This window comes from Lepidochelys kempii, chromosome 7 (genome assembly GCF_965140265.1).
Source record: "Lepidochelys kempii isolate rLepKem1 chromosome 7, rLepKem1.hap2, whole genome shotgun sequence".
Lineage (NCBI taxonomy): Eukaryota > Metazoa > Chordata > Testudines > Cheloniidae > Lepidochelys > Lepidochelys kempii.
In genome coordinates this window covers 97,559,491-97,585,288 of record NC_133262.1, presented here as the reverse complement: position 1 = coordinate 97,585,288, position 25,798 = coordinate 97,559,491, and the positions used below count along the sequence as shown (strand labels likewise).

Sequence of the window (25,798 nt, the reverse complement as noted above, 5' to 3'; positions counted from 1 at the left end):
GAATTGAAATGGAAATTAGACTGTCATACACAGATTTATTTATTTATTTATTGCACAGAACAACTTCAGCTTCAGTGAAGGTTCACAATAACAGGAATTGCAGTGCATTGAGCTTTCCATCTACATAATTAAAAGATTGTTTTAAAATACTATATTAGTGCTAATTATTACTGTCAATGTGTATTAGTGCCTACCAGAAAACCTAACCACAGCAGGAGTGTGTGGCAGAAGTTTTTCACTCAAGCCTGGCTCCTGCAAGTTCCACAAGAAGGTTTCCATACATACCCTATATAACAGGAACTGTGGAGGGTGTTCCAGAGCCAGGTGTGCAGTCTGTTTGTTTTTGTGCCCTAACCAGAGACGCCTATGCACACCCTCCCACACCAAATATTTTTGTACCTGGCAGGAGTAGTGCACCTTGTTGTGGAAAGTGTTGAGTGCTTCCTCAGTGAAAGTGAAGGGTGCATGGGGCTGCTGCTGGCCAAAATACAGGTGCACCATACTGCAAAAGCAGAGTTTGTGCACGGGCATACGGGTTATTCATTTATTGGACCAGAATTTGGCAATAGAAATCAAGTTTCACTGTAACAGGGTTCCGCTATGTCCTCTCAGAGCAACCCCTGATTTTTACTCCATACGAAAAGATAGCAGTGTTACTTACATCCTTGTATACTTTTCATTATCAGTAAAAAATAAATAAATGTCTTCCTTCAGAGTTTCCTTAAGGAAAGTAAGAGAGCCAGGATCTGACTTTGTTTTTAAAAGTGGGTTCCTATGTAATAATTTTCCATCTGAGGACTATCCAATTTCATTGCTAAGCAAATGAAACAGGACAAAGTAACCCCCTTGCTATCCCATAAGAATGTGTTTATGTAAAATTATTGTCTTCTCGTCTAGAGTTATTGCAATTGCTTATTTGGTTCTTTTTCTCTGACTGAAATATGGCAGCTAATAGACTGCATTTTACTAATGGAAAATTAATAAGCACTCTTGATAGTCAGGTTTATAAATATGTAAAATATTTTAATTGTTTTTAGCAAAACAGGCAGGTAATCAATAATATCAGACGTGACAAACATACTGTTGACATGCACTATAGTCAAAAGGGTTGTAAGAGATAAGGACTTCCTGTCAGCAGTGGCCCGTGCTAATTAATATTCAGACATTGTCATGTTCAATGATAAATGGATTCCTTGAACTATATTGATATAGTAGGTTAAACATTGAAAAAGTTGGGTTGAACTTTGACTTTAAATATTCATTAGAGCTAATTATGGATTTTATGACTACATGAATTACAGTTTCTGTGTCATCATTGGCAATTTATTTTAAATTTATTTAAAGCAATTTCATAATATAATATTGGCTTTATCACATTCATTGAGGTAATGCAGTAAATGTTTACTCTGCACAGTAATTAAACTTTTGTACATAGCATTTCCTTTGAGTGTTAAACTTATACAATAGAAATGACGTACTTCTAAAAGCCCTGTGTCAACACCTATTAAAAAAACGTTTATGGGTGTAGAGTTCGGCAGATTTTTATACTAGGATTTCTATATAATCAAAAAAATGATACTTTTGTAATGCCAAATGTGTAATGCAACAAGACTACAGTATTCTCTGATTTCAGAGTAGCAGCCGTGTTAGTCTGTATTCGCAAAAAGAAAAGGAGTAGTTGTGGCACCTTAGAGACTAACCAATTTATTTGAGCATAAGCTTTCGTGAGCTACAGCTCAGTCTCACTGTTAGGAGTAATTAATCCAAACTACCCATTTGGCGTGGAATCATGAAATAGACTTATGATATTGTATTGAATATCTAAAGGTTAATTAAAGACTAAAATGGACATTTGGGAACAAATTATGGGCAAAATAAAAGCATAATATGTAAAGCACCGTTAATATAAATTAAACTACCTTATTTTTTCTCAAATGTGTATCTATGGGTATGTATAGATGTGTGTATATCACCCACAAAAATACACTAGTTTACAGTTTATTGCTGTAGTGAATTATATTATCCTTTTGCAAAATATGTTACCAAAACTTTAAAAGTAAAAACCTTAAGCGTTAAAAAGAATGGAAATGATCAGTAACAGTAGTTTGTGTAAATAATGTGTTACCCTTGAAATGCAGACATTTGGTTAATGACAACATTGCCATAAGAAAATCACCTTGCACATTCCAATAACAGCCTGAATTTTGACACACGTGCCATATTTATAAATTCTTATGAAATCTATAATGGTATCTTTGGCTGTGTGACTATAATTAGTGATGGGTGTATTGAAAGAATGTCTAGGATTTTACAGCCAAAATATGTGCTGGGAGCATAATCCTTTCTTACACAGCCCACACTCCCTTTTGGTTCACCTCTCTTCCTACAAATCATCATCTATGCATCTTGGAGGAGCTCCTGTGCTGCAGACTTTAGGCAGGGTATGGCAGTGGGGCTCTCTTTCTGCACTCCTTTTAGGTGCATGTCTGGCAAAGGTGTCTGTTTTGGGATGTCCCTGAGATCTTTGAAAGCCCGCAGTGTGCTTTATGGAGCTTTGAACTCCTCTTTCTAGGCTTCTTCATTTCTCTCACAAAAGATTACTAATTACTTTGTTGTTCTAATTTCCTATGTATGATATTTTGTTTAAAGCTGCATCTGGAGTTTGAGGTGTTAAAAACAAAGCCATTTATCTGTAAGTTTAGAGCGGGCGGCGGGGGTCAGAAAAAATAAACACCAACCTTAAAATTTCATTTTGAACTCCTTTCAAATAGTAAGCCACTTACTAGATTTATGTATAACTTTACAGAAAATTAATTTTTTACTCTGACAGTAAGTTGTGCAGTTTTGGTTATGATCAATATTTGTTTTCATGCCTAGACAAGCTATTTAAACCCTGCTTTGGATAGAATTCTGAATGACTACAGAACCACTAGCAGTGACTCCATAATATCTCTGTGGGCATGGTGTGTAAAATTGTTGTGCGTGTGTGTGTGTATAGATATAGATATAGATAGATATGGAAGGGCCTGGATGACTCATTGGGTTGGTACAGAGTATTTTCTCTCTAATCCATCAATTCAGATCTTGCCCCAGCTAGTGGAGACTGAAAGTCATTTATCATGGAAGGGTAAGGTGGCCGATATGAACTAAGTTGGAGGTCTCAGATCAGGCCGTGTTGCTGCTTTATTTAGATCTTTTAGGAACCTCTGATATTTTTGACCACAAGGTGGTGTTAACACAGTTACAGACACTGGCAGAAATGTGGCTGTTTGCTATGAGTTTGTCTGGTTGTTTGTTTGTTTAGAAAATGCCCAGAGGGGAGGAATGAGTATTTGTTCGTCTGCCCCAAAGAACTATCCTGTAGGTTTCCCTCTCCACTCTTTTACCCTTCTTTCTCAATGTGTTGTGAGACTACTATGGGAGATGATGAGGGTGATGATAATACTTAGCTCTTATATGCACAGAATGGGGTCAGTATATTGATGACATTTGGTTCTGTATCTCGGTGTCATCTGACACCAATAGAAAGGATTTCAGCTTTCTGGGTGTCTGGCTGAGCCTGGGGCGTGGATGAGAACTAGTTGACTGAAATTTAACCCAGGCAAGGTAACTCTGATGCTGGTGGGTTGTTGGAGGAACTGAAGAAATGGTGGAAAAAACAGCTGCCCCTTCAATTGAACGCCTCGTTTGCTGTCTCCCCCCAACACCCCCCCCCGGTTGGTAATGTTGGGAGCACACTGGCTCCTTAACTGCTTCTGAATGTTCATATAGTAGCAGGGCCAAGTTGCTTAATTCCGTATGTGTTTGTTTTAGAAGGTTAAGAGCTTTTCCTTCTGATACAGACCTCACTGTAAATTATCCATGCATAACACTTTGAGATTGGATTACTACAGTGCAGTATTCTTGATCCTATATATGAAGACCACGTGGAAACTTCAGCTAGTGAAGACAGTAGCTGCCTGCCTCCTGAGTTGGTTTCACTCTGGGAGCACATTACATGTACCCCAGACTCTATACTGTCTCCCAAGTCATTTCCTGTTCAGTACAAAGTTTTGGCTTTTATTTAGAATACCTTTATGGTTTGGGTCCTGGGTATCTATTAAGAAACTATCTTGTTCTGTCTGTGCCTTATCCTGAGAAATGAGGTTACCTGATGTAAGGGGACTGTTGCCCCCTTACTAACATTCAGTGGAGGTGTTTTAGTTGCTAGCTCCCAGTACTAAAAAAGGGGGAAGGGTTGATAGGGAATAAGGACCCTAAGACTGACAGCCCCCAGGAACAATGGGGACAAGGCCAATGCTCCAGGTCGACCTGAATGACAGGGCGGGCAGGCTAATCAGGGAGTCAGGAGGCCAGGGAGGTCCCGTCTTCCATGTGAGCTGGAATTGCCTGGGTCAGACAGAGTGGGGCCGAGCTAAGGAGAAAGCAGGATCCCAAGCTGAGCTGGGGAGCAGAGCTGGACCAGATCCAGAGAGAGCAGACCCTGTCCTGGGAGCAGAGCTGCAGCCCTAAAGCCAGAGGCACAGCCCAGAGAGAGCAGACTTGCTCTGGGAAGAAATCTGCCGCAACCAGAGCCAGAGGGGCCAGAAAAGCAGCCCAAGAAGCAGGTCAGTGCTGGGAGCAGAGTCACAGAAGCAGCCTGCAGAGCAGACCTGTCCTGGGAGCAGAACTGCAGCAACTAGAGCCAGAGGGGCCAGAGAAGCAGCCCAGGGAGCTGGAGGCAGAGCAGCAGCAGCAGTGCAGAGACAGGGTGGTGGAGCTGGGGCTGGAGCAGTCCGGAGCTGGGTGCGGTGAGCAGCTGGGGAGAGCGAGGGGGACCCTGGGCAGCGGGCCCAGCACAGGGAGACACCTCAGCCAAGAGGCTCTGCAGGCCAGGCTTGGATCGTAACCCCGACAGGGCGGAGGCGACACTGGGAAGAAGGGTCCTACCACTTAGAGTCTGAGAGCGTGTGGCCACCACCAGAGCAAGTGTCCAACCCACAGCATCCCTGCAGCACAGCCAGGGCCTGAGAAGGAGGCCTGGGACTTACCAGACTGTGAATTGCCCTGACATTCCAGAGACACTGTTTGTGATGTTCCCTGCCACAGAGCGAGTTGATGGGTTTCCTTTAACCTTTCCCATTTTTCCTTATTCTTTTTAAAATTAATTGGTGATCAAATAACTTGCATTTGCTTTAAATTATATGTAATCGTCAGTGGGTCAGAGAAGTGCCCAGTGCAGAGAGAGTACCCTGGAATGGGGACACCCTAGCCCCTGTCCTAGGTGATCACAGCAGGGTTGGGGGTCGAGCCCCCAGGAATCCTGGGCCCAGCCTTGTTGGGGTTACGAGGACTCTGCCAGACAGGAGAGTGGAAGGGGAGCCCTCAAGGGCTGGGAGGCCACTGGGTAAAGGAAGTGGGAGCGAGGACTCAGATCCTTTTGATAGCCCAGTTCTCCGGGGTAGTGCAGAAGCTAGGAAAGTTCTCCACGATACCGGGACTATTCCCCCGCTTACATTGAGATGATCAAACTGACAGTCATCAGATTTATACATCAATGTATTTTCAGTGGAAGGCCCTCAGTTCTGGAATTGCTTTCTCTTTTAGTCTGACAAAACCCACGTTTGATTACCAACAGCGCACTTTATTTTCTCAGACGTTTTCCTAAGCAGTTTTTTTTAGGGAGAGTTTAGTTTTCTGGCTGTTGTTGACCAGTGTGCTTCCTAAATTCTGCTGTAAATGGCAGGTGCATTACGTAAACTGAACAATAAATATGTGTAATAAATAAACCTTTCTTTAAAGATATAAAGTATGTAACAACACTTCTTTGACTGCATCTTACAATTTACTTAGTTAATGTGTTTGTGCGCTGTTTGTGTAGAATACACTTGTCAAGGTTCCTCCCCCACTCTGAACTCTAGGGTACAGATGTGGGGACCTGCATGAAAAACCTCCTAAGCTTATCTTTACCAGCTTAGGTCAAAACTTCCCCAAGGTACAAAATATTCCACCCATTGTCCTTGGACTGGCCGCTACCACCACCAAACTAATACTGGTTACTGGGGAAGAGCTGTTTGGACGCGTCTTTCCCCCCAAAATACTTCCCAAAACCCTGTACCCCACTTCCTGGACAAGGTTTGGTAAAAAGCCTCACCAATTTGCCTAGGTGACTACAGACCCAGACCCTTGGATCTTAAGAACAATGAACAATCCTCCCAACACTTGCACCCCCCCTTTCCTGGGAAATGTTGGATAAAAAGCCTCACCAATTTGCACAGGTGACCACAGACCCAAACCCTTGGATCTGAGAACAATGAAAAAGCATTCAGTTTTCTTACAAGAAGACTTTTAATAACAATAGAAGTAAATAGAAATAAAGAAATCCCCCCTGTAAAATCAGGATGGTAGATATCTTACAGGGTAATTAGATTCAAAAACATAGAGAACCCCTCTAGGCAAAACCTTAAGTTACAAAAAGATACACAGACAAAAATAGTTATTCTATTCAGCACAGTTCTTTTCTCAGCCATTTAAAGAAATCATAATCTAACACATACCTAGCTAGATTATTTACTAAAAGTTCTAAGACTCCATTCCTGGTCTATCCCCGGCAGAAACCAGCATATAGACAGACACACAGACCCTTTGTTTCTCTCCCTCCTCCCAGCTTTTGAAAGTATCTTGTCTCCTCATTGGTCATTTTGGTCAGGTGCCAGCGAGGTTACCTTTAGCTTCTTAACCCTTTACAGGTGAGAGGAGCTTTCCCCTGGCCAGGAGGGATTTCAAAGGGGTTTACCCTTCCCTTTATATTTATGACAACACTACACTACGAACTGTTTTTATTTTAGTTTTTATTAACTGCTCAAATGATCAATTGAATAACCACCAATTTAGAATAAGAAATGTGTTTCCTACTGTAGCTTACAGTTGCAAAAGATGAGTTATGTTTTGGGCCTAAAAATGTGGGTGCCTTTGTAATCTCTATTTGTGCTATGCAGTTTCTCTGTGAAGTGCTTAATGTTCTGTAAATATTACTGCTGAACAACAGTTAGTTGGGCCTTCTCTTAAAACGGTGCTGAGCATAGAGTGTGAATAAGTTCCTGAAACAGCTTAATAAACCAGAGTACTGAAGTTTTAATTTGTATGTGTAACTGCTGTTGATGTACTCTAGTGGAATCAACATGACCTGATCTAGGAAAGGATGTATCCATGATTTAAGCTGTGGAAAAAAGTTTCCTTTTTTGCATTTAAGTTGCCCTAGAATCAGAGCAGTGGATAGCATATCTACACTCCATCGTTTTTATTGGTTTCCACTTCTGTACATAAACCTGATTAAGTCTGTTTGAATACGGAAGGCGGTGATAACCATAATTTCCATTCCATTAACATTTACCTCCAGTGAGTGGTATGTTCAGAATTAATATACTTGCGTATACTGTACTATATCCCAACTCAAAACACATCTTTTCATGTTGGCATAATCAAAACCTGACAGAGAACCTGTAAGGTATTATTTAATAGTTACCAGTGATCCTTTATGTGCACTATCAGCTGAAAGTCTACTAATGCTACAAACATTGATTATCAAATCAAACAAAATGCTGTGTAATTCTACATATCAGTTATAAAATCCTTTAGAGAGAATAAGATTAAAGCTGTAAAAGTGAGCAATGCATGAAACAAGTCAGCACCTTCAGAAAGTAAACTTGTAGCCTGAGTGTGAATATCAATTCTTTTTGATACAATCATGGCATCTGTAAATAGAAAGGAACTGTGATGTCACTTCGGTCCTTGCTAGCATATATACTTACGTCTAAATTTAACTGTCATAAGTGATGGAACAGTAAGGATTCACAGTCCTATAATGTAGGCTGAAATTTTCACTTGCTTTTAAAAATTTTAGTCTGATGAGGACAGGCCCCTAGATTCCAAATGTACTTTGAGATGGTTTTAATTCGCCGTCTGACTTGAGAAAAAAAGAAAAACTCGCACTATCCACTATTTAAATATTATAGGCAGGGCAGATAGCACTGCTTATTTTTAAGGTTGCCTGACACTTCCCAATGCTGTATAAGGCCCTGATTTCTGTTGCTTTTAACTTTGCCGTACTTCAAACATTTGGGCTGAAATTTTCTATACCAGGTGTCTGCCTCAGTCTGATTTTTTTTATTTAACTTCAGCCATTGCTGAGCATGAGAATAGGGGGAAATGTGTTCTTTTGCCCATGTTAAAAAATTCTGAGGGTTTTTTCTTTGAAAATATCTAGCACCCCCAATCTTTGGAGCAGAAACTTGAAATTTGGCAGGGATATATCTTTTACCATCTCCATGAAAATCTGGCCAAACTTGATTATCATATACATTGTAAGGAGAGTGATCACTTTAGATAAGCTATTACCAGCAGGAGAGTGGGGTGGGGGGAGGTATTTTTTCATGCTTTGTGTGTATAAAAAGATCTTCTACACTTTCCACAGTATGCATCCGATGAAGTGAGCTGTAGCTCACGAAAGCTTATGCTCAAATAAATTGGTTAGTCTCTAAGGTGCCACAAGTACTCCTTTTCTTTTTGCGAATACAGACTAACACGGCTGTTACTCTGAAACCTTAAAAATAACAGTTAACATATGTTCAGTAGATACTTACTAGATTTTAGTAGCTAAGTTTCATGAAGATTCTGTCCACATTGGGCATGCTGCAGCCCCGCAGCTGAACAGGGCTTTCCCTGCATTTACAGCTCAGGCATATTGCGGGCCATTTCAGGTCCAGGCAGCTGAACTGAGAACAGCGAGACTGTCTCTCCTATGCTCTCATTGAGCCTGCGGGGCCCAGGTAGCACATGGAAGAGGAAGCTGCCTGATTCAAATGCAGAGAGGACAAGTGCCAGACTGTGGGGGAGGGGGCACAGAGAGGGAGCATGGAGCATGTATAGGTGAGACTGGGACTGGCTAGATAAAGAGACTGGGGAGGAGGAGTTGGGGAAGGTGACTGGGAATGAAATTGGGAGCCCAGCAGTCTTTAGGTTTATGTCTGGCACCTTTTCGAGGCTGGAGAGTGAGACTGCCCTGCACTCACCTGGTAGTGGCTGGGCCTGGCTCCCCACTCTGAGTTTTGTGACATGGTGCACAGGGTGCATGCCACTGTGACCCCAAGAACCAGGTCGCAATGCCAATCACGCAGATTTGGCCCAGTTGCCCCTCCATAATGATGCCCAGAGTGGGGAATCTGGCCCAGCCCCATCGGCCAGGAACCAGTACTGCCAGGTGAGTTTGGGGCAGGCTTGCTCTCCAGGCCACCGCCAGTGGCCCATCACCCTGGGCTCTGCCACTGGTCATGCTCAGGGAGAATGGACAGACAAGTCTCTGCCCACTAGAACCCACGCTGCTCCAGAGTCTGTAACAGAACACGTAGGTCTCATCATGCCTCTGTTCCCAGCAAATAGCTGTGAAACCCACTGGCTAGGTGTCCCATCCCCCACTAGTGCTGTTCCACATACAGCATGACAGTCTATTACCACTATCTGTTACTCCATCAGATCAAGAGGCAGAGAGATAAGTGTGATGTATCTAAAGGTTCCAGTTCTGCTGATGATGCATGTGGGTGCCAATATGATGCCACAAAATGGATTTTTTGTTATTTCAGTTTACTTTTTAAAAAACCCTAGGAAATCACACACATACAACTAAGTTAAAAGACTATTATGGTTGTAAAATCAAGCACTCAAAAGTTAGGAAATACCATATTAAGGCTGCCTGTGCAACTTAATTTTGACCCCCACTTGGTGTAGGCAGTATGATACAGTCTTTATTTATATGATCACATACTATTTTATCCACAGGAACTCTTTCTGATTCAGTACACAGACTAGGACCTGGTCTGGAGATGAATCTGTGGTGTGTAGTAAAGGAGACTGTTGTCTGTAGTACCACTGCTTCATTTGTTGTAGAAGTTTTGAATGAGACGGGGAGCTGCTGGAAGAAAAAGAATGGTTTCATAGTTAAGACAGCTGAGTGCTGCACTAGAGAATTGGATTTTATCCCTGCCACTGAATTCCTATGTGATGCTAGTCAAGTCACTTAAACCACATTTTTCGTAGGTGGTCACTGATTGTGTGTACATCATTCTTTGATGCCTGACATGAGATCCTAGGGTCTGATTTGCAGAAGTGTTGAGCACTCACAGCTGCAGCTGAAATCAACGGAAGCTGTGGTACACCCTGAACAATGAACAGAATACAAACTATTAAACAGTTTCTTCTTAAATGGGAACTATCCATCCTCTGCACTGAATGAGGCAGGGGTCTTATCAAAGAAATAGTATATGATCAAGTAATTAAATACTATCATACTGGATATGCACAAGGGGCTGAATTAAGGTTGCACAGGCAACCTTGATCCTGGCATTTCCTGACTTTTGAGTGCTTGACTTTGTCTACTTAATGTTCTGTTAATGTGGTTTTTGTGTGTGTAACATAGTACTCTGATGCTCCCCCTGCTGGCTAAGCAGCACCAATGTCTTCATATACCCAAAGAGTAACAAACAGCACCACTATCCTCAAATGTCCTCAAGGATGTGCTGATACTATGAAGGATGCTGGAGAACAGAGTAGGAATGATGTAGAAATAGTATTTTAATTTCAGCCTCAGTCAAAGCAGAGGTTTGATGCTGCGGATCATGCATTGGATTACACAGTTGGGACTTAAATCACAAAAAATGAGTTGACTATAAAACATTTGAAAACAGGACTAATGAGGAAACATGTTATAGTTTTATTTTTTGTCTTTTTCTGATAGAGCAAGCATTTTCATCACAAAGCATAGTTTTCATTTTAGTATTTTAGTGAATTCAGATCAAGTCTGAAATTTACTTCCTTGTACAAGTGGATCTCAGTAGCTTAATCATGATACTTCACCAAGTGAAATAAGTAAGAGCGGTTCCATCCACTGCTTTATATAGCCTCTCGTCTGTGACATAGATCAGATTCAGAGCATTGCATGTTGCATTTGTATTTGTGTTGTCAGCTTTGTAAAGTTAGTTTCTCTAAATAAATGACCATGTAAGGGCTAGATCGTAATACCCTTCCATTGAGAAGTTCTTTGCTCAGCAAAAAGAACAGGAGGACTTGTGGCACCTTAGAGACTAACAAATTTATTAGAGCATAAGCTTTCGTGGGCTCGGCAGTTATTCCCACTGATTTCAATAGGACAACTCAGGGTGTTAGATACTATTCAATAGAAGTGGACACAGCAGCAAAATGAGGTCAGACACATACGTGGAATTAAGCAGCAGGCTGCAACTTTTATTAAACTGTTAGCACAAGGGAGGGGCACTACGCACCCATACTCTCCTATACCAGGCATTTATTAGGTTCCAGCGCGGGGGTTACAAGGCTCCTTATCATATAACCTGTGTCTGGCACCAGGGTTACAGGGCTCCTTGCCATAATCTGTAACTGGCTCCAGGATTATAGGGCTCCTTACCAGATAACACATAACATGGAGTAGGCTTTCCTCAACCTATCCCCAGGACTCAGCTCTCTATGAGTCCTATCACCCTTTCTCCTGTGAGGGGAAAAGATGGTGTGGCAGAGTAGTGACATGGACCCACGAGTAGCACAAGGTCTGACCTCAGCCCACAAAGGCCCCAAGGTCCCAACGTGTCACGAGCCCAAGGCCCATCACTGAAATCCCAGACCTTTAACCTCTTGGAACTGTTCATTTTATTCCCCTAACTGCACATGAAACAAGCTGTGAGTTGCAGTGAGTAAGCAACACCACCCCAGTACCTCCGTGAGCTACCATGCACGTTCCTGCTTAACCCACTGTGGCTTGCAGGTGCTGCAAGGAAGGCAAAAAACTCCCTGATCCTCCACCAGTTTGGCCCATGGGAGAAAAAATTCCTTCCTAGTTCCCTAAACAGGTGACCGGCTAGACCCACAGTGTCTGCCAGGCCAGGTTCCAATTCCTAGTTAGGGTGGGTTGCTGGAACAGACCTGAAAGATGCTGTACAGCAGTGGTTCTCAAAGCTGGTCCGCCGCTTGTTCAGGGAAAGCCCCTGGCGTGCCGGACCGGTTTGTTTACCTGCCACATCTTCAGGTTCAGCCGATCGCGGCTCCCACTGGCCGCGGTTCGCCGCTCCAGGCCAATGGGGGCTGTGGGAAGGGCGGGCAGCACGTCCCTTGGCCTGGAGCGGCGAACCGTGGCCAGTGGGAGCTGCAATCAGCCGAGCCTGAGGATGTGGCAGGTAAACAAACTGGTCCGGCGCGCCAGGGGCTTTCCCTGAACAAGCAGCGGACCAGCTTCGAGAACCACTGCTGTACAGGGCCCTTGGCAAGTGCCTCCCTCCCTTGCTATTGGGACTGTCCCCCATCACTGCCAGCCCCATCAATTTCTCTCACCCATTGATGCAGGTGGGTGACATTTTAAGTATATCACAATTTGGCACCATATAATAAAATTAAATAATATAGGGAAAGATTGTGAGACCCCTACTCACACCAAGTAATACTTTACTCCAAAAATGGCCACACTTGCTCCAATGGGATGATTTGTGATTAAGGATATCAGAGTCCGGACCACGGTTTCGAGATATAGTTGCAAACTAATGTCAGACTGCTGTCCCCATTTTCGGCCAACCTCACGTCAACTTAATTTTACAGCAAATATTCTGAAAATAAATTGTTTGAGTGGTGATATTTGTTTGATGCCATTCCTTAAGAGCAGCATTGTTTTTTATTTTATATTACTTATTTGTAATTAAGATTAGCGAAGAGATTTTCATGTGTGATTTAGCTATACTCCAAGTACAGCTAGAATGGGTTTCATGTGATTCTGGGTAGGGATTTTATCTACATGAATGAGGGAGGTAAGATAAACCCTTCTATACAAGCAAAAAAACTCAATAAGCATATTACTGTTTAAGAGTAATGTCCCGCAGTTTTAAAAAGCCAAAGGCCAGAATATAATCAAAGTTTAGCCATGAGGTAGCATCTCCTTTTTATTAATTGCTAATATAATTCCATTAAGTTAAGAAATTAAATAGCAGGTGTCAGCCTTTTTTTTTATATATATATATATCTTGTATCAGAATGTTTTTTTCCTGGCAATCTGTCCTTGTTGCAGAATAGTTAACCTTGAGTCCTGTACAAGAATGTCTCCTGCTTTTTCTTATTTGCCACCTCCATTAAAAAAAAAAACCCAACTCTGGAGCAGGTTGCCTGGGTCACAAGGAAGTGTACTCATCAATTAAATGTGTGACAGTGTTTTCCGTTGGATGAACTAATATGTCAAGGAGATGGGCAGGACCTCATGTTTGTGCTTTTGACAAATCAGCAAATGTTTAATCTCTAAATGTGCAGCTTCTCATAAATAATGCAGCAATCACTGAGCCAAAACACTACTCTGTCAGGGAAGGTATCTCAGTCAGTAGAGAAGTAAAAAGGCAAAATAAAACTAAATCATCCTATTTGTTTGGTTCTCTTAAACTTGTCATTAAGACTTCGTGTAATGGCAAGGATTCTTGTTTTTTTCAGTTGAACTGCTTCTATTTAACTTAGCCAAGAAATTTGAAAACTCAGCAAGGAACTCCTGAACTTTGGGGGGAAGTAGAATTAATAGATTTTATAAATGCAGATTTATATTTTCTTTCTTGATATTTCATGGACTGCTAACATGTCTTCAACCCCCAATCACTAACTAGAAGAAGACAAATTATAGAAATGGGTAAAAGTTTAAAAAAATTAAAAAACCACCACTGTGGGTTAAATTCTGGCCCCAGTAAAGTCTGTGGCAAAACTATTATTGACTTAAAGGGGGACAATTTTGTTTCTTTCTCTCTCATATATATACATGATTATGCACCCAACAATATGTTAAAAGAATGCTAAGGTTGTAAATCCAGGCACTCAGAGGTTAGGAAATGCCAGAGTTAAGATTGTATCTTAATTCAGCTCCCCTGTGTATGCATTATGATAGTCTTTAATTACATGAGCAAATACTGTCATTTCCATGGACCTCTGCTTCATCCATTGGCTCACTTGAATGGGTTCACTATTGAATTCATTTTTTCTATTTATCCTTTATTCTTTACAAACATTAATGAATTTGTCCTGACACCATCCTGTTAGGAGAGGTGGTATTACTATCCCCATTCTATATAGTTCACTTTATATGCTCAGAGCAGCACTTCCATTATCTCACTTGCAGTTCTGAGTGCTCAGCACTTCTGCAACTCAGACCCAAGATGTCTAAACTTGGGGCCTCAGAAAATGGAGAACATGTATGTTCTTATAACAGAAAGTCATGGGAAGCTTTAACAGTACTTGTTGCTGTCTGTGCCACCTATATATATGCAACTGTATGTGTATCCTTAACGTTTTCTCTAGAAGATGGACCATTGAGGGTACAAAGCCTCATTAATGATGATTAATAACCAGTAATCAAATTCTTAATGCCTGAGCTCAAATTCTGCCTTTTACAGACTGCTAGGCTTGGTTTAGCCAGTTTTGGTCAGGCCTCTTGGGAACCCTCTTACCCTCAACAGTCTTTTCAGTTTTCCTTTTGTCATGAACTATGAATTATGGACAGGGACCCAGACTTTCTGTCCCAATCTCTATTCAGGACAGCACTTAAGTACACAATTAAGTCCCATAATTAAGCATTAATGTGCTTTCCTGAATTGAGACCTCATGCACTTATGAACATGTTTAACGTGAAGCACGTGCTTAAGTGCTGTTGTGAATAAGGATGCTTTCCTTAATCCATGGCCAAAATGCCTTGCAGGGTAGGGATGGATTTTAGCATGTCCTTAAATGTTTTGCTTTGCTTTGCTGAATAGGGGCCTATGTGCTTTGCTGAAAAGGAATGCGTATACTGGTATGTTTATTTGCTTAGCTGAATCATAGACTACTTATTGTGACTGTTGGAGCATGGGAGTTCAGTAGTTGATGTAGCCTGTAACATTTCAAAAGAGCCAAAGGAAGGTAGGCATGCAGCTCCCAGTGAATTCCAGTGTGATTTGGACACTTAACTCCCTAAATGACAGGTTTCAGAGTAACAGCTGTGTTAGTCTGTATTCGCAAAAAGAAAAGGAGTACTTGTGGCACCGATGAACTTGTATGCATCCGATGAAGTGAGCTGTAGCTCACGAAAGCTTATGCTCAAATAAATTGGTTAGTCTCTAAGGTGCCACAAGTACTCCTTTTCTTTTAACTCCCTTAGTGTCCTTTGAAAATCCCAGCCCTAGAGAATATTTTTTGGCACAATGATATGTATATAATGGTAATTAAAAACAAAAAGCTCTTAATGAAAGAGGATAGATTATAAAACTAGGCCAGGATTAGAAGCACAGAATTTTGAGTATGGCAAAGCAAACCTAATCTGGAGAATTAACTTTCTTCCCCCAGTGTTTGCTTGAGTTATTCAGCCTTGTTTTACTGGTAGCTCATACATCAATCTCTTTAAATAGCTAGGAGACTTCCTGCATGTTGATGAAGAGAAGCTTTTCACAATCAGCAGATTTCATTCTCTATGAAAACTCTCTATTTTGAAACAAAATTCTGAAGCTGGTTTCAGCAGCAGATTAGTTGAATTTTGCCTGAGCCAGGTCAGTTTATACCTTTCTTGCACCCTATGCTTCTAAAAAGATGACCAAGTTTTGCTCCAGTTACACAAAATCTAAGATCACTGGGGCTGACATTACTTGTGTATTATGTTTGGCAAAATGCTCTTTGGAGTGTGGCGGACAACTTTTACTAGTTTGTAAGTAGCAGAAGGACTTGATAACTGAGAAATTAGCTTTCAGTGCTCCTCAAATTATAGCATTCTGGCAACCAAAGATTTATGGGAAGCTGAATTATGTTATGGGTGATATTATCCTTAGTAATATTCTCAGACAATTGATACAGTTAATGGCCCCTAGAAATACCTGTCATACTGGTACTGTATTTTACTGTTTTAGTAATCTATATATACTTTAAAAATTAATAAAATTAAGTGTGGTCTTTATGCAAATGACAATGTTACTGTAAATATTAGCATGGAATAGCATGCAATCATCTGTATACAATGGTTGTTATTACTGAAACATTCAATAATAGAAAAGAGCTGTACAAGCACAAACTAATCTTTACAACACTCCTGTGAGATACATAATTATTACCCCTTGATAGTTCTCGGGGTTCCCAGGACTCTGAGTCACCTTGTTCCACCCCTGCCTCCAGCAAGAGGGAGGCTTGCTTGTGCTTAACTGGGTGCCCAGTCCCTGATACCTTCCAGCTATGAGCCACCCAAACAATCTCCTCTGGCCTATGCCAGTCTTTATTTTCCCTTGGAGGTTAAGAATAGATGCACCCCAGTCCCTGAGCGTACCCCTTTGAAGCATTCCCCTGTAGTGTTTAGCCCCCCATCCCCTGAACACTCACAGTAATACCAGGTATGTTGTCCCCAAGGGAATAGTGTACTTACCAGCTTGAATGATTCAACTCAGGATTAGCTTGTTGTATAATACCACAGAACTCAGATATATTTATAGTGAAAGATTTATCAGTTTATTACCAAAGATCAAGATTCAAGAGATAGTGAGTAAAGATAACGGAAACAGAAGGGTTACATATAAAACAACATCAGTACACACTTTCTAGAGACTAAACTTAACAGGCTAACCTCCTGTCTAGAGCAATCTTCTTTCACGCAAAACCTTTTTCAATGCTTCAGTCAAGTTGTAATCCACTTTTCATTAAGGTAAATGCACTGTTCATTTTCCTACTAGGTGCAAAATAACAAGCTGTTTTCTTTGTCCCCCAGTTATAGCCCAGTAAACCTTTGACATGCACCCCCCAGATAAGGCTTTTTTTCCCCTGCTGTTCTTCTCTTCCTGTTAAATCTCACAATCCTTCATCTTCATTTTGCTCAGACTGGTGATTGTTAATGAGATAATACTCAATTTACATTTCAACAGATAGATGGAGAAACATCTCTGGTCTGGTAGGAAACCAGTTTTCACCTCTGTTAACACCTTCATACAAACTGTAAGAACATATTTCCATCATATATACATAACTCCTACATAGTATCAGTACATACATCTTCAACTATATTCATAACCAGTGGTGCTGGCTTTCATTTAAGACCCCACATGATATTCTTTATGGATAAATACTGTGAAAGTGGTGAGCTAGATGTAGTGAGTTTGTTAGGTCTGTTAGAAGTTGCTGTTGCAGTGAACCCTTTGCCATCAGGCACCAATGGGCCTGTGTGCCACATTCCCATTCTACAGATGGGAAATTATTACAAAGAGGAAATGTGATTTGCTCTGCACTATCCAGTGAGAAAATGGCTTATCTAGGATTAGATTTTAGGACTCCCACCACTGTGTATCATTCCTGCAGTCCACGCTGCATCCAAAAACATTTGTTTTGCCCTGTATATGAGGCAGAAACTGTTTGGCAGACTCTTGCAAGGATGCAGTCATTGATGGACCTGCAATCCAGAGCAATAATAAAGTAGACTATACGGGGATTATTTCAATGGCAGATGAAGGTGTTTAGCACCGCCCAGAGGAGAGCTCTTAATACGTTTATTTCTGAATGTGTGATGTACTTATTAAGTTGTTTTTTAAAATCACTAATTAAGTCTGTTTGATATTTATAAAGTATATTAACTATTTGTGTCCTTAGCAAATTTAGGGTATGTCTATGATAGAAATGTAAATCAACCTATATTAGATCCATTTACAGCCACTGCAGTAATTACTGTGGTGCTGCATGTCCACACTACCCTCCTTGGGTCGGTGGTATGCATCCTCACCAGGAGCACTTCCACCAACCTAAGAAGGGCAGTGTGGGGAGACTGGTCTCTCAGTTCCGTGGGCAGCCTCCTGCCAGGAGCCTGGCTGCCCCACAGGCTCCCGGGCTCCAGAGGGGCTGCCCCCTCCCCTCCTCTCCCCATTCCCTGGCTGGGAGCAGAGTCCCAAGCTGCCTGGGCTTTTCCCCCCAGTTTCTCTTCCTGGCTCCCAGCTTGAAGCAGGGTATGAAGCTGCTAGGGCTTCTAGTGGGGGTAAGGGGAGCTGCCAGCTTCCCGCAACTCCCATTGGCTGGGAACAGTGAACCACGGCCACTGGGAGCTGTGGGGGGCCGTGCATGCGGGTGGTCAATGTAAACAAACTGTCTCATGGCCCACCAACGCGTTACCCTGATGGGCTGCAGGTTGCCCACCACTGCCCTAACTACACCAACATAAGCCTGACACCTCTCAGGGAGATGGTGTAGTTATGTCTGTGCAGAAGGACACTTACATTGGTGGGAGCAAGGCTGTAGAGTAGACACGACATAATTAGGTGGACATAAGCTGTCTTATGTTGACCTAACTGTGTAGTCTAGACCAGCCCTAGGTAAACTGCTAATGGCCTTCATTATAGCTGCTTATTAAACTTAAAAGAAACAAATAAATAAAATAAAAACAAATAAAGAACTCAATTATTTTCATGTGATTTACTGAAAATGTTTTACTTATCAAATGTAGTATTTTTAATTACTGATATTTAATTTCTTTTAGTTTTTGCATTTGAAAAGCTGTATCACAATTTTGTTTTTTACTAAAAGCAGACTATTCTTATTGCTATTTATTTTTTGTTTTTCTACAGGCTCTAGGAAGCTTTTACTTCCTTCATGAATCCTTGAAAAACATCTACCAGTTTGATTTTAAAGGTAAGCGCAGAAATTAAAAGTCAGTAATTGTCAAAGACTTCTCACCATTTTTCATATCAGGAAAAATCTAGGGCTTTCTTTAATCCGAATCCATGTGGTTGGACCCTTCAAGCCTTATACAGAGCCCCACTGACTTCAGAAGAACTCCACATGGGTGCAGAGGTCCGTCAGTGCAGATCAGTTGCAGGAGCAGGACCTTAAATGGCAGGCAGTGGTAATTGCCTTACAAAAATTGTGGCAGAATTTTGTTTAGCACTTACGAATAGTGTGGGTCAGTGGGAAGAAACAGATTGACAAAGCCAGACGAGTACCCACAAGGACAGGCCCAACAAAGAAAGTAACAGAACATCACTAGCCGTCACATTCAGCCCCCACTAAAACCTCTCCAGCACATCATCAAGGATCTATAACCTATCCTGAAGGCCGACCCATCACTCTCACAGATCTTGGGAGACAGGCCAGTCCTTGCTTACAGACAGCCCCCCAACCTGAAGAAAATACTCACCAGCAACCACACAACAAAAACACTAACGCAGGAAGCTATCCTTGAAACAAAGCCCGTTGCCAACTGTGTCCACATATCTATTCAGGGGACACCATCATAGGGCCTAATCACATCAGCCACACTATCAGAGGCTCGTTCACCTGCACATCTACCAATGTGATATATGCCATCAGGTGCCAGCAATGCCCCTCTGCCATGTACATTGGCCAAACCGGACAGTCTCTGTGTAAAAGAATAAATGGACACAAATCAGACATCAAGAATTATAACATTCAAAAACCAGTCGGAGAACACTTCAATCTCTTTGGTCACTCGATTACAGACCTAAAAGTCGCAATATTACAACAAAAAAACTTCAAAAAGAGACTCCACAAGAGACTGCTGAATTGGAATTAATTTGCAAACTGGACACCATTAAATTAGGCTTGAATAAAGACTGGGAGTGGATGTGTCATTTCACAAAGTAAAACTATTTCCGCACATTTATTTTTCCCCTCTACTGTTCCTCAGACATTCTTGTCAACTGCTGGAAATGGCCCATCTTGATTATCACTACAAAAGGTTTTTTTTCTTTCCTGCTGGTATTAGCTCACCTTAACTGATCATTCTGGTTACAGTGTGTATGTTAACACCCATTGTTTCATGTTCTCTGTGTATATAAAATTGTCATACTGTATTTTCCACTGCATGCATCTGATGAAATGGGCTGTAGTCTGTTAGTCTCTGAGGTGCCACAAGTACTCCTTTTCTTTTTAGTGGGAAGAGTGTCATTATTTTTTTTAACAATAGACTCTGCCTTCGTGTGGCAATTTTTTGTAAATCTCAGAAGTTTTAATAATTTGATATGATACTTCTAATATTTAAGTCAGTGTATGTAATCACTTCCTGGCTGAAGTTACTTCTAATGCTTCTTTAAAGTGGATATGCAAACAGATTATTTAAAATTTACATTATTTTTAGTTGTGCACTGTCTGCATTTAGGTCATTGAGCTGGATCAAATTAATTCTACATCTTGCATCACATTAATTTGAAACATCACTGAAGCTGTAATAATTATGGAGTGAACTAATTGTCTCAATTGTACAGATTCATTAATTTTGTTCTCCGAAGAGACAGATTGCCTCTGTTCATGTAATTGAGGGTATAGGGTCTTCCCTTGGTGAAATATTTGAATAGCAGTTCTGTAGATATTGCAATTTGAGGTTTAGCCAACATAAATCCTTCTACTCATCATCTTTTCTGATGCCCAAGGAAAATTTCAAATATTCTGTCAGTGCCTCTTCATATTTTATTTCTGAAAGAGAACACTGTAAAATGCAATAGTGATGAAGGAACTTTTAATGAGAGGTCAGCTTGTGCTTCCAGCCATTCTCCCCACCTCAAACAGTTTAATAGACATGGAGCAATAATGTGGAGTGTTCTGATTCAAATGAACTGGGAGCAGGACTGCTATGTGAGAGAAATTCTCAATACACTGCACAGGAAGCCAGGTGCACAACTTTCGTTAATGATACTTGGGATTCTGCTCCTTACTACCTCAATCGCCACACTGAACATTTAGCCCCGGACTGATCTACTGTATTTTTGAGAGAAAGGGGTTAATGAATAAACCTATGAAACTTACATTTATATTGTGAGATGACAGCAGTCACAACTATTTTTTCATTTTTCTATGTGATTGGGCTTTGTGCATCAGTAGTATGTGAACTGTATCTGCCAGCTGATTCAGAGCCTGCAGTTTCGTCGCACCAGCAGTACAGAACTAGAGCTTTAGCTCTCAGTTCCAGTTAAACCTCCCTCCCTCTGGTCATAGATCAAAGATGTCCAGCTCTAATGACATCTGGCGGAGTGAAGTGACATCTACACCAGGGAAGAGGGGCTGTCTGGATTTATTCACAGCTGATTGACAGCTTATTTGCTGTTGTAGAGCCTTGAAAGGAAGGATAGAGAGTGAGTGAATGTCTGTGTGTGTGTGAGAGAGAGAGAGAGAGAGAGAGAAAATGGTTACAATGTAAGGAGAAATCAAACGAAAGATAACCAATATAAAAGTAAATAGATACTGGTTGTGCCAGCTAGAGGGAAGGTACCCTTAGATGCTCAATGCTTCATTTGTCCAGTTCAAACATGAATCAGCTGTCTCTCTGCCTCCTTCCAGCCACACCACATCAAGCTGTGATCTAGTTGAATCTCAAACATCCCCTGACAATGAGTTCCACAGGTTGACTATGCTATACTATAGTTGACTATGCTATACTGTGTGAAGAAGTACTTCCTTATGTTTATTTTAAACCTGTTGTCTATTAATTTCATTGGGTGACCCCTGGTTCTTGTGTTAAGTGAAGAAGTAAATAACACTTCCTTATTTACTTTCTCCACACCATTCATGGTTTTATAGACCTCTATCATAAACCCCCTTCTCCAGTCGTCTCTTTTCTAAGCTGAACAGAAGCATCTCTTCATACAGAAGCTTTTCCACACCCCTAATCATTTTTGTTGCCCTTTTCTGACCAGTATTCAAGGTGTGGGTGGAGCATGGGTTTATTATAGTGGCATTCTGATATTATTGTCTTATCTCTCTCTTTCCTAATGGTTCTTAACAGAAAACTGCTGCTGTACATTGAGCAGATTTTTTCAGAGAACTATCCACAGTGATTCCAAGATCTCTTTCTTGAGTGGTAAAAGCTAATTTAATATTTATAATTGGGATTATGTTTTCAAGTGTGCATTACTTTGCATTTATCAACCCTGAATTTCATAGTCACCCAGTGTAGTGAGATCCCTTTGTAAATCTTTGCAGTCAGCTTTGGACATAACTATCTTGAGTAGTTTTGTAGCTTCTGCAAACTTTGCTACCTCACTTTTTACCCCCTTTTTCCAGATCATTCATGAATATGCTGAACAGCACTGGTCCCAGTACAGATTCCGGGAGGACCCCACTGTTTAACCTCTCTCCCGTTTAACCTCTCCGACCATTTATTCCTCCTTTTGTTTCCTGTCTTTTAACCAGTCACTGATCCATGAGAGGACCTTCCTTCTTATTCCATGACTGCCTACTTTGCTTAAGACCCTTTGATGAGGGACCTTGTTAAAGGCTTTCTGAAAGTCCAAGTACACTATATTTAGGACCCTACCAAATTCAAATTTGATCAATTTCACGGTCATAGGATTTTAAAAATAGTAAATGTCATTATTTAAATCTATTTTAATTCTATTTAAATCTGAAATTTCACAGAGTTGTAATCGTAGGGGTCCTGACCCAAAAAGGAGTTGGCGGGTCCACAAGGTTATTGTAGGGGGGATTGCAGTACTGCTGCCCTTACTTCTGCACTGCTGCTGATGGTGGTGCTGTCTTCAGAGCTGGGCAGCTGGAGAGCGGCAGCTGCTGGCTGGGAGCCCAGCTCTCAAGGCAGAGCCGCTGCCAGCAGCAGTGCAGAAGTAAGGATGGCATGGTATGGTATTGCCCCCCTTACTTCTGCGCTGTTGCAAGCAGGGTGCTGCCTTCAGAGCTGGGCTCCCAGCCAACAGCCACCACTCTCTAGCCACTGAACTCTGAAGGCAGCGGAGAAGTAAAGGTGGCAATACCATGACCCCCCTTAAAATAAACTTGTGACCCCTGTGCAACTCCCTTTTGGGTCAGGACCCCCAATTTGAGAAATGCTGGTCTCCCCTATGAAATCTGTATAGTATAGGGTAAAAGCACACAAAACACCAGATTTCATGGTCCTTTTTTCATGGCCGTGAATTTGGTAGGGTCCTAACTATATGCACTGAATCACCTTGTCCACATGTTTGTTGACCTCCTCAATGAATTCTAATAGGTTGTGAGGCATGATTTTCCTTTACAAAATCTCTGTTGACTCTTTCTCAGAATATTCTGTTCATCTATCTGTCTCATAATTCTGTTCTTTACTATAGTTTCAAACAGTTCTGCTGGTACTGAAGTAGTATTTCCTGGCCTCTAATTCCCAGGATTTCCCCTGAAACCTTTTTTAAAAATAGGTGGTACATTAGCTATTCTCCTGTCACCGGATACATAGGCTGATTTAAGCAATAGGATATGTACCACGGTTTGTAGTTTTGCAGTTTCATATTTGAGTTCTTTCAAAACTCTTGGGTAAATACCATCTGGTCCTGGTGACTTATTACTGTTAAATTTATCAGCTTATTCCAACCCTTGTCTACTGGCACCTTCGTCTGGAGACAGTTCCTTTGGTTTGTCACCTGAAAAAAATAGCTCAAGTATGGGAATCTCCCTCACATCCTCTGTAATAAGGACCAATGCAAAGAATTCATTTAGCTTCTCCGCAACAGCCTTATCTTCCTTGAATGCTCTTTCATTCAGTGATCCCACTGATTGTTTGGCAGGCTTCCTGCTTCTGATGTACTTAAAAAAAAATTGCTGTTAGTTTTTGTGTCTTTGCTAATTGTTCTTTAAAATCTTTTTTGGCCTGCCTAATTATACTTATACACTCGACTTGCCAGAGCTTTTGTTCCTCTCTTTTCCTCAGTAGAACTTGGCAGGAGGATTAGCTCAGTGGTTTGAGCATTGGCCTGTTAAATCCAGGGTTGTGAGTTTTCTCCTTGAGGGGGCCATTTAGGGGTCTGGGGCAAAAATTGGGGATTGGTCCTTCTTTGAGCAAGGAGTTGGACTAGATGACCTCCTGAGGTGCCTTCCAACCCTGATATTCTATGACTCTATTCTATGATCTGACATCCAATTTTTAAAAGATTTCTTTTGTCTCTTCCTGCCTCTTTTACTCTGTGGTTTAGCAATGGTGGCGCTTTTTTTTTTTTTTTTTGGTCCCCTTACTGTTTTTTTTTACTTGGGGTATTCACATAGTTTGAGCCTCTGTTATGGTGTTTTTAAAAAGGTTCCAGGCAGCTTGCAGACATTTTACTCTTGTGACTGTTCCGTTTAATTTCCATTTGACTACACTCCTCATTTTTGTGTGGCTCCACTCTTTGAAGTTAAACGCTACTGTGATGGGTTTCTTTAGTATTTCCCTACTACAAGGATGTTAAATTTAATTATATTATGGTCACTATTACTGTGCAGTTCAGCTATATTCACCTCTTGGACCAGATCCTTTGTGCCATTTAGGCCTAAATCAAGAATTACCTCTCCCTTTGTGGGTTCCAGGACTAGCTGCTCCAAGATGTAGTCATTAATGGTGTCGAGAAATTTTGTCTCTGCATCCCATCCTGAGGTGACAGGTTCCCACTCAATATGGGGACAGTTGAAATCCCCCAGTGTTATTGAGTTTTCTATTTTTATAGCCTCTCTAATCTCCCTGAGCATTTCACAATCACCATCCTGGTCAGGTGGTCGGTAGTATATTCGTATTGCTATAGCCTTATTATTCAAGCATGGAACTTCTACTCATAGAGATTCTGTGGTACAGTTTGAATTATTTAAGATTTTTTACTATAGTTGACTCTGCTTTCTTTCACATGTAATGCCACTCCCATACCAGCGGGAGCTTCTCTGTCATTCCTGTATATTTTGTGCCCTGGTATTACCATGTCCCATTTATTATCATTGTTCCTAATAAACCTAAATCACTCCCCAAGTCACCATCATCTCATCTTTGCATTGAAACCCTGCAGTTCTGCCTGTTCAGTTGGCCCTCTGTGTGGAACAAACCATTTCAGAGAATGCTACCATGGAGATCCTAGACTTTAATCTCTTAGCTAGCAGCCTAAATTTGGCTTCCAGGACCTTTTCCCTATGTCACTGGTACCTGCATGTACCATGACCCCTGGGTCCTCCCCAGCACTGCACATGCATCTGTTGAGTTGTCTTGAGAAGTCCGCGACCTTTGCATCCGGCAGGCAATTCACTAGGCAATTCTGCTGGTCATCACAAACCCAACTGTCTATATTTCTAATAATCAAATCCCCTATTACTGTTACCTGTGTCTTTCTAATAACAGGGCTCCCTGCTCCAGAGAAGAATCATCAGTGTGAGAGAATACTATGACATCATCTGGAAGGAGGGTCTCAACTATGGGATTGTTTCCCTCAACTCCAGCTTGATGTTCTCCTTCCAAAACTTTCATCCTCCTCATCAGCACCGAGGCTGTCAGATGTGGGGTGGGACTGCTCTACTGTGTCTTCAAAAATCTCATCTGTGTACCGCTCTGTCTCCCTTAGCTCCTCCAGTTCAGCCAGCCTGGCCTCAAGAGCCTGTACCTGGTCTCTGAGGACATGAGCTGCTTGCACCAAATGCACACACATGCCACCTGCCCACAAAGCAGGTAATCCATACATGCTGCATTCAGTGCAATAACCTGGATAGCCCCCACTCTGCTGCTGGACTTCTGCCTGCATTCTTTTTACTCTTGCAGGGGTGTTTGTTTGTTCTGTGTGTGTGGGGGGGTGATTGGCTTAAGTTTGCAGAATGTTTATTAGGTGTATCTGGCTCTCCTGCTCCCTCTCTAAACACACTTGCTAAACTCCCCCTTTTTGCTGCTTCCGTTCACTAGCTCCTCTGGTTGCTTACATGATTGTCTCCATTTTTCACCTTTCCTGGGCCATGTGACCTGAGGATGAAAACTCTTAACACTTTTAGAATTAAAATCTTGACAGCCAAAGCTGATATGTGACCTCCCACT

The 25,798-nt window shown here is 41.5% G+C and overlaps 1 protein-coding gene across 3 annotated transcripts in view; it reads left to right on the top strand.

Moving 5' to 3' along the window:
* INPP5A (inositol polyphosphate-5-phosphatase A) overlaps positions 1-25,798 on the top strand; it is a 430,024-nt gene that overhangs the window by 237,424 nt on the left and 166,802 nt on the right. For all 3 annotated transcript variants that reach the window (XM_073353963.1, XM_073353965.1, XM_073353964.1), the window contains one exon: positions 18,615-18,678. In XM_073353963.1, the coding sequence (XP_073210064.1) occupies positions 18,615-18,678 (64 nt within the window). The remainder of the gene's footprint in view (positions 1-18,614; positions 18,679-25,798) is intronic.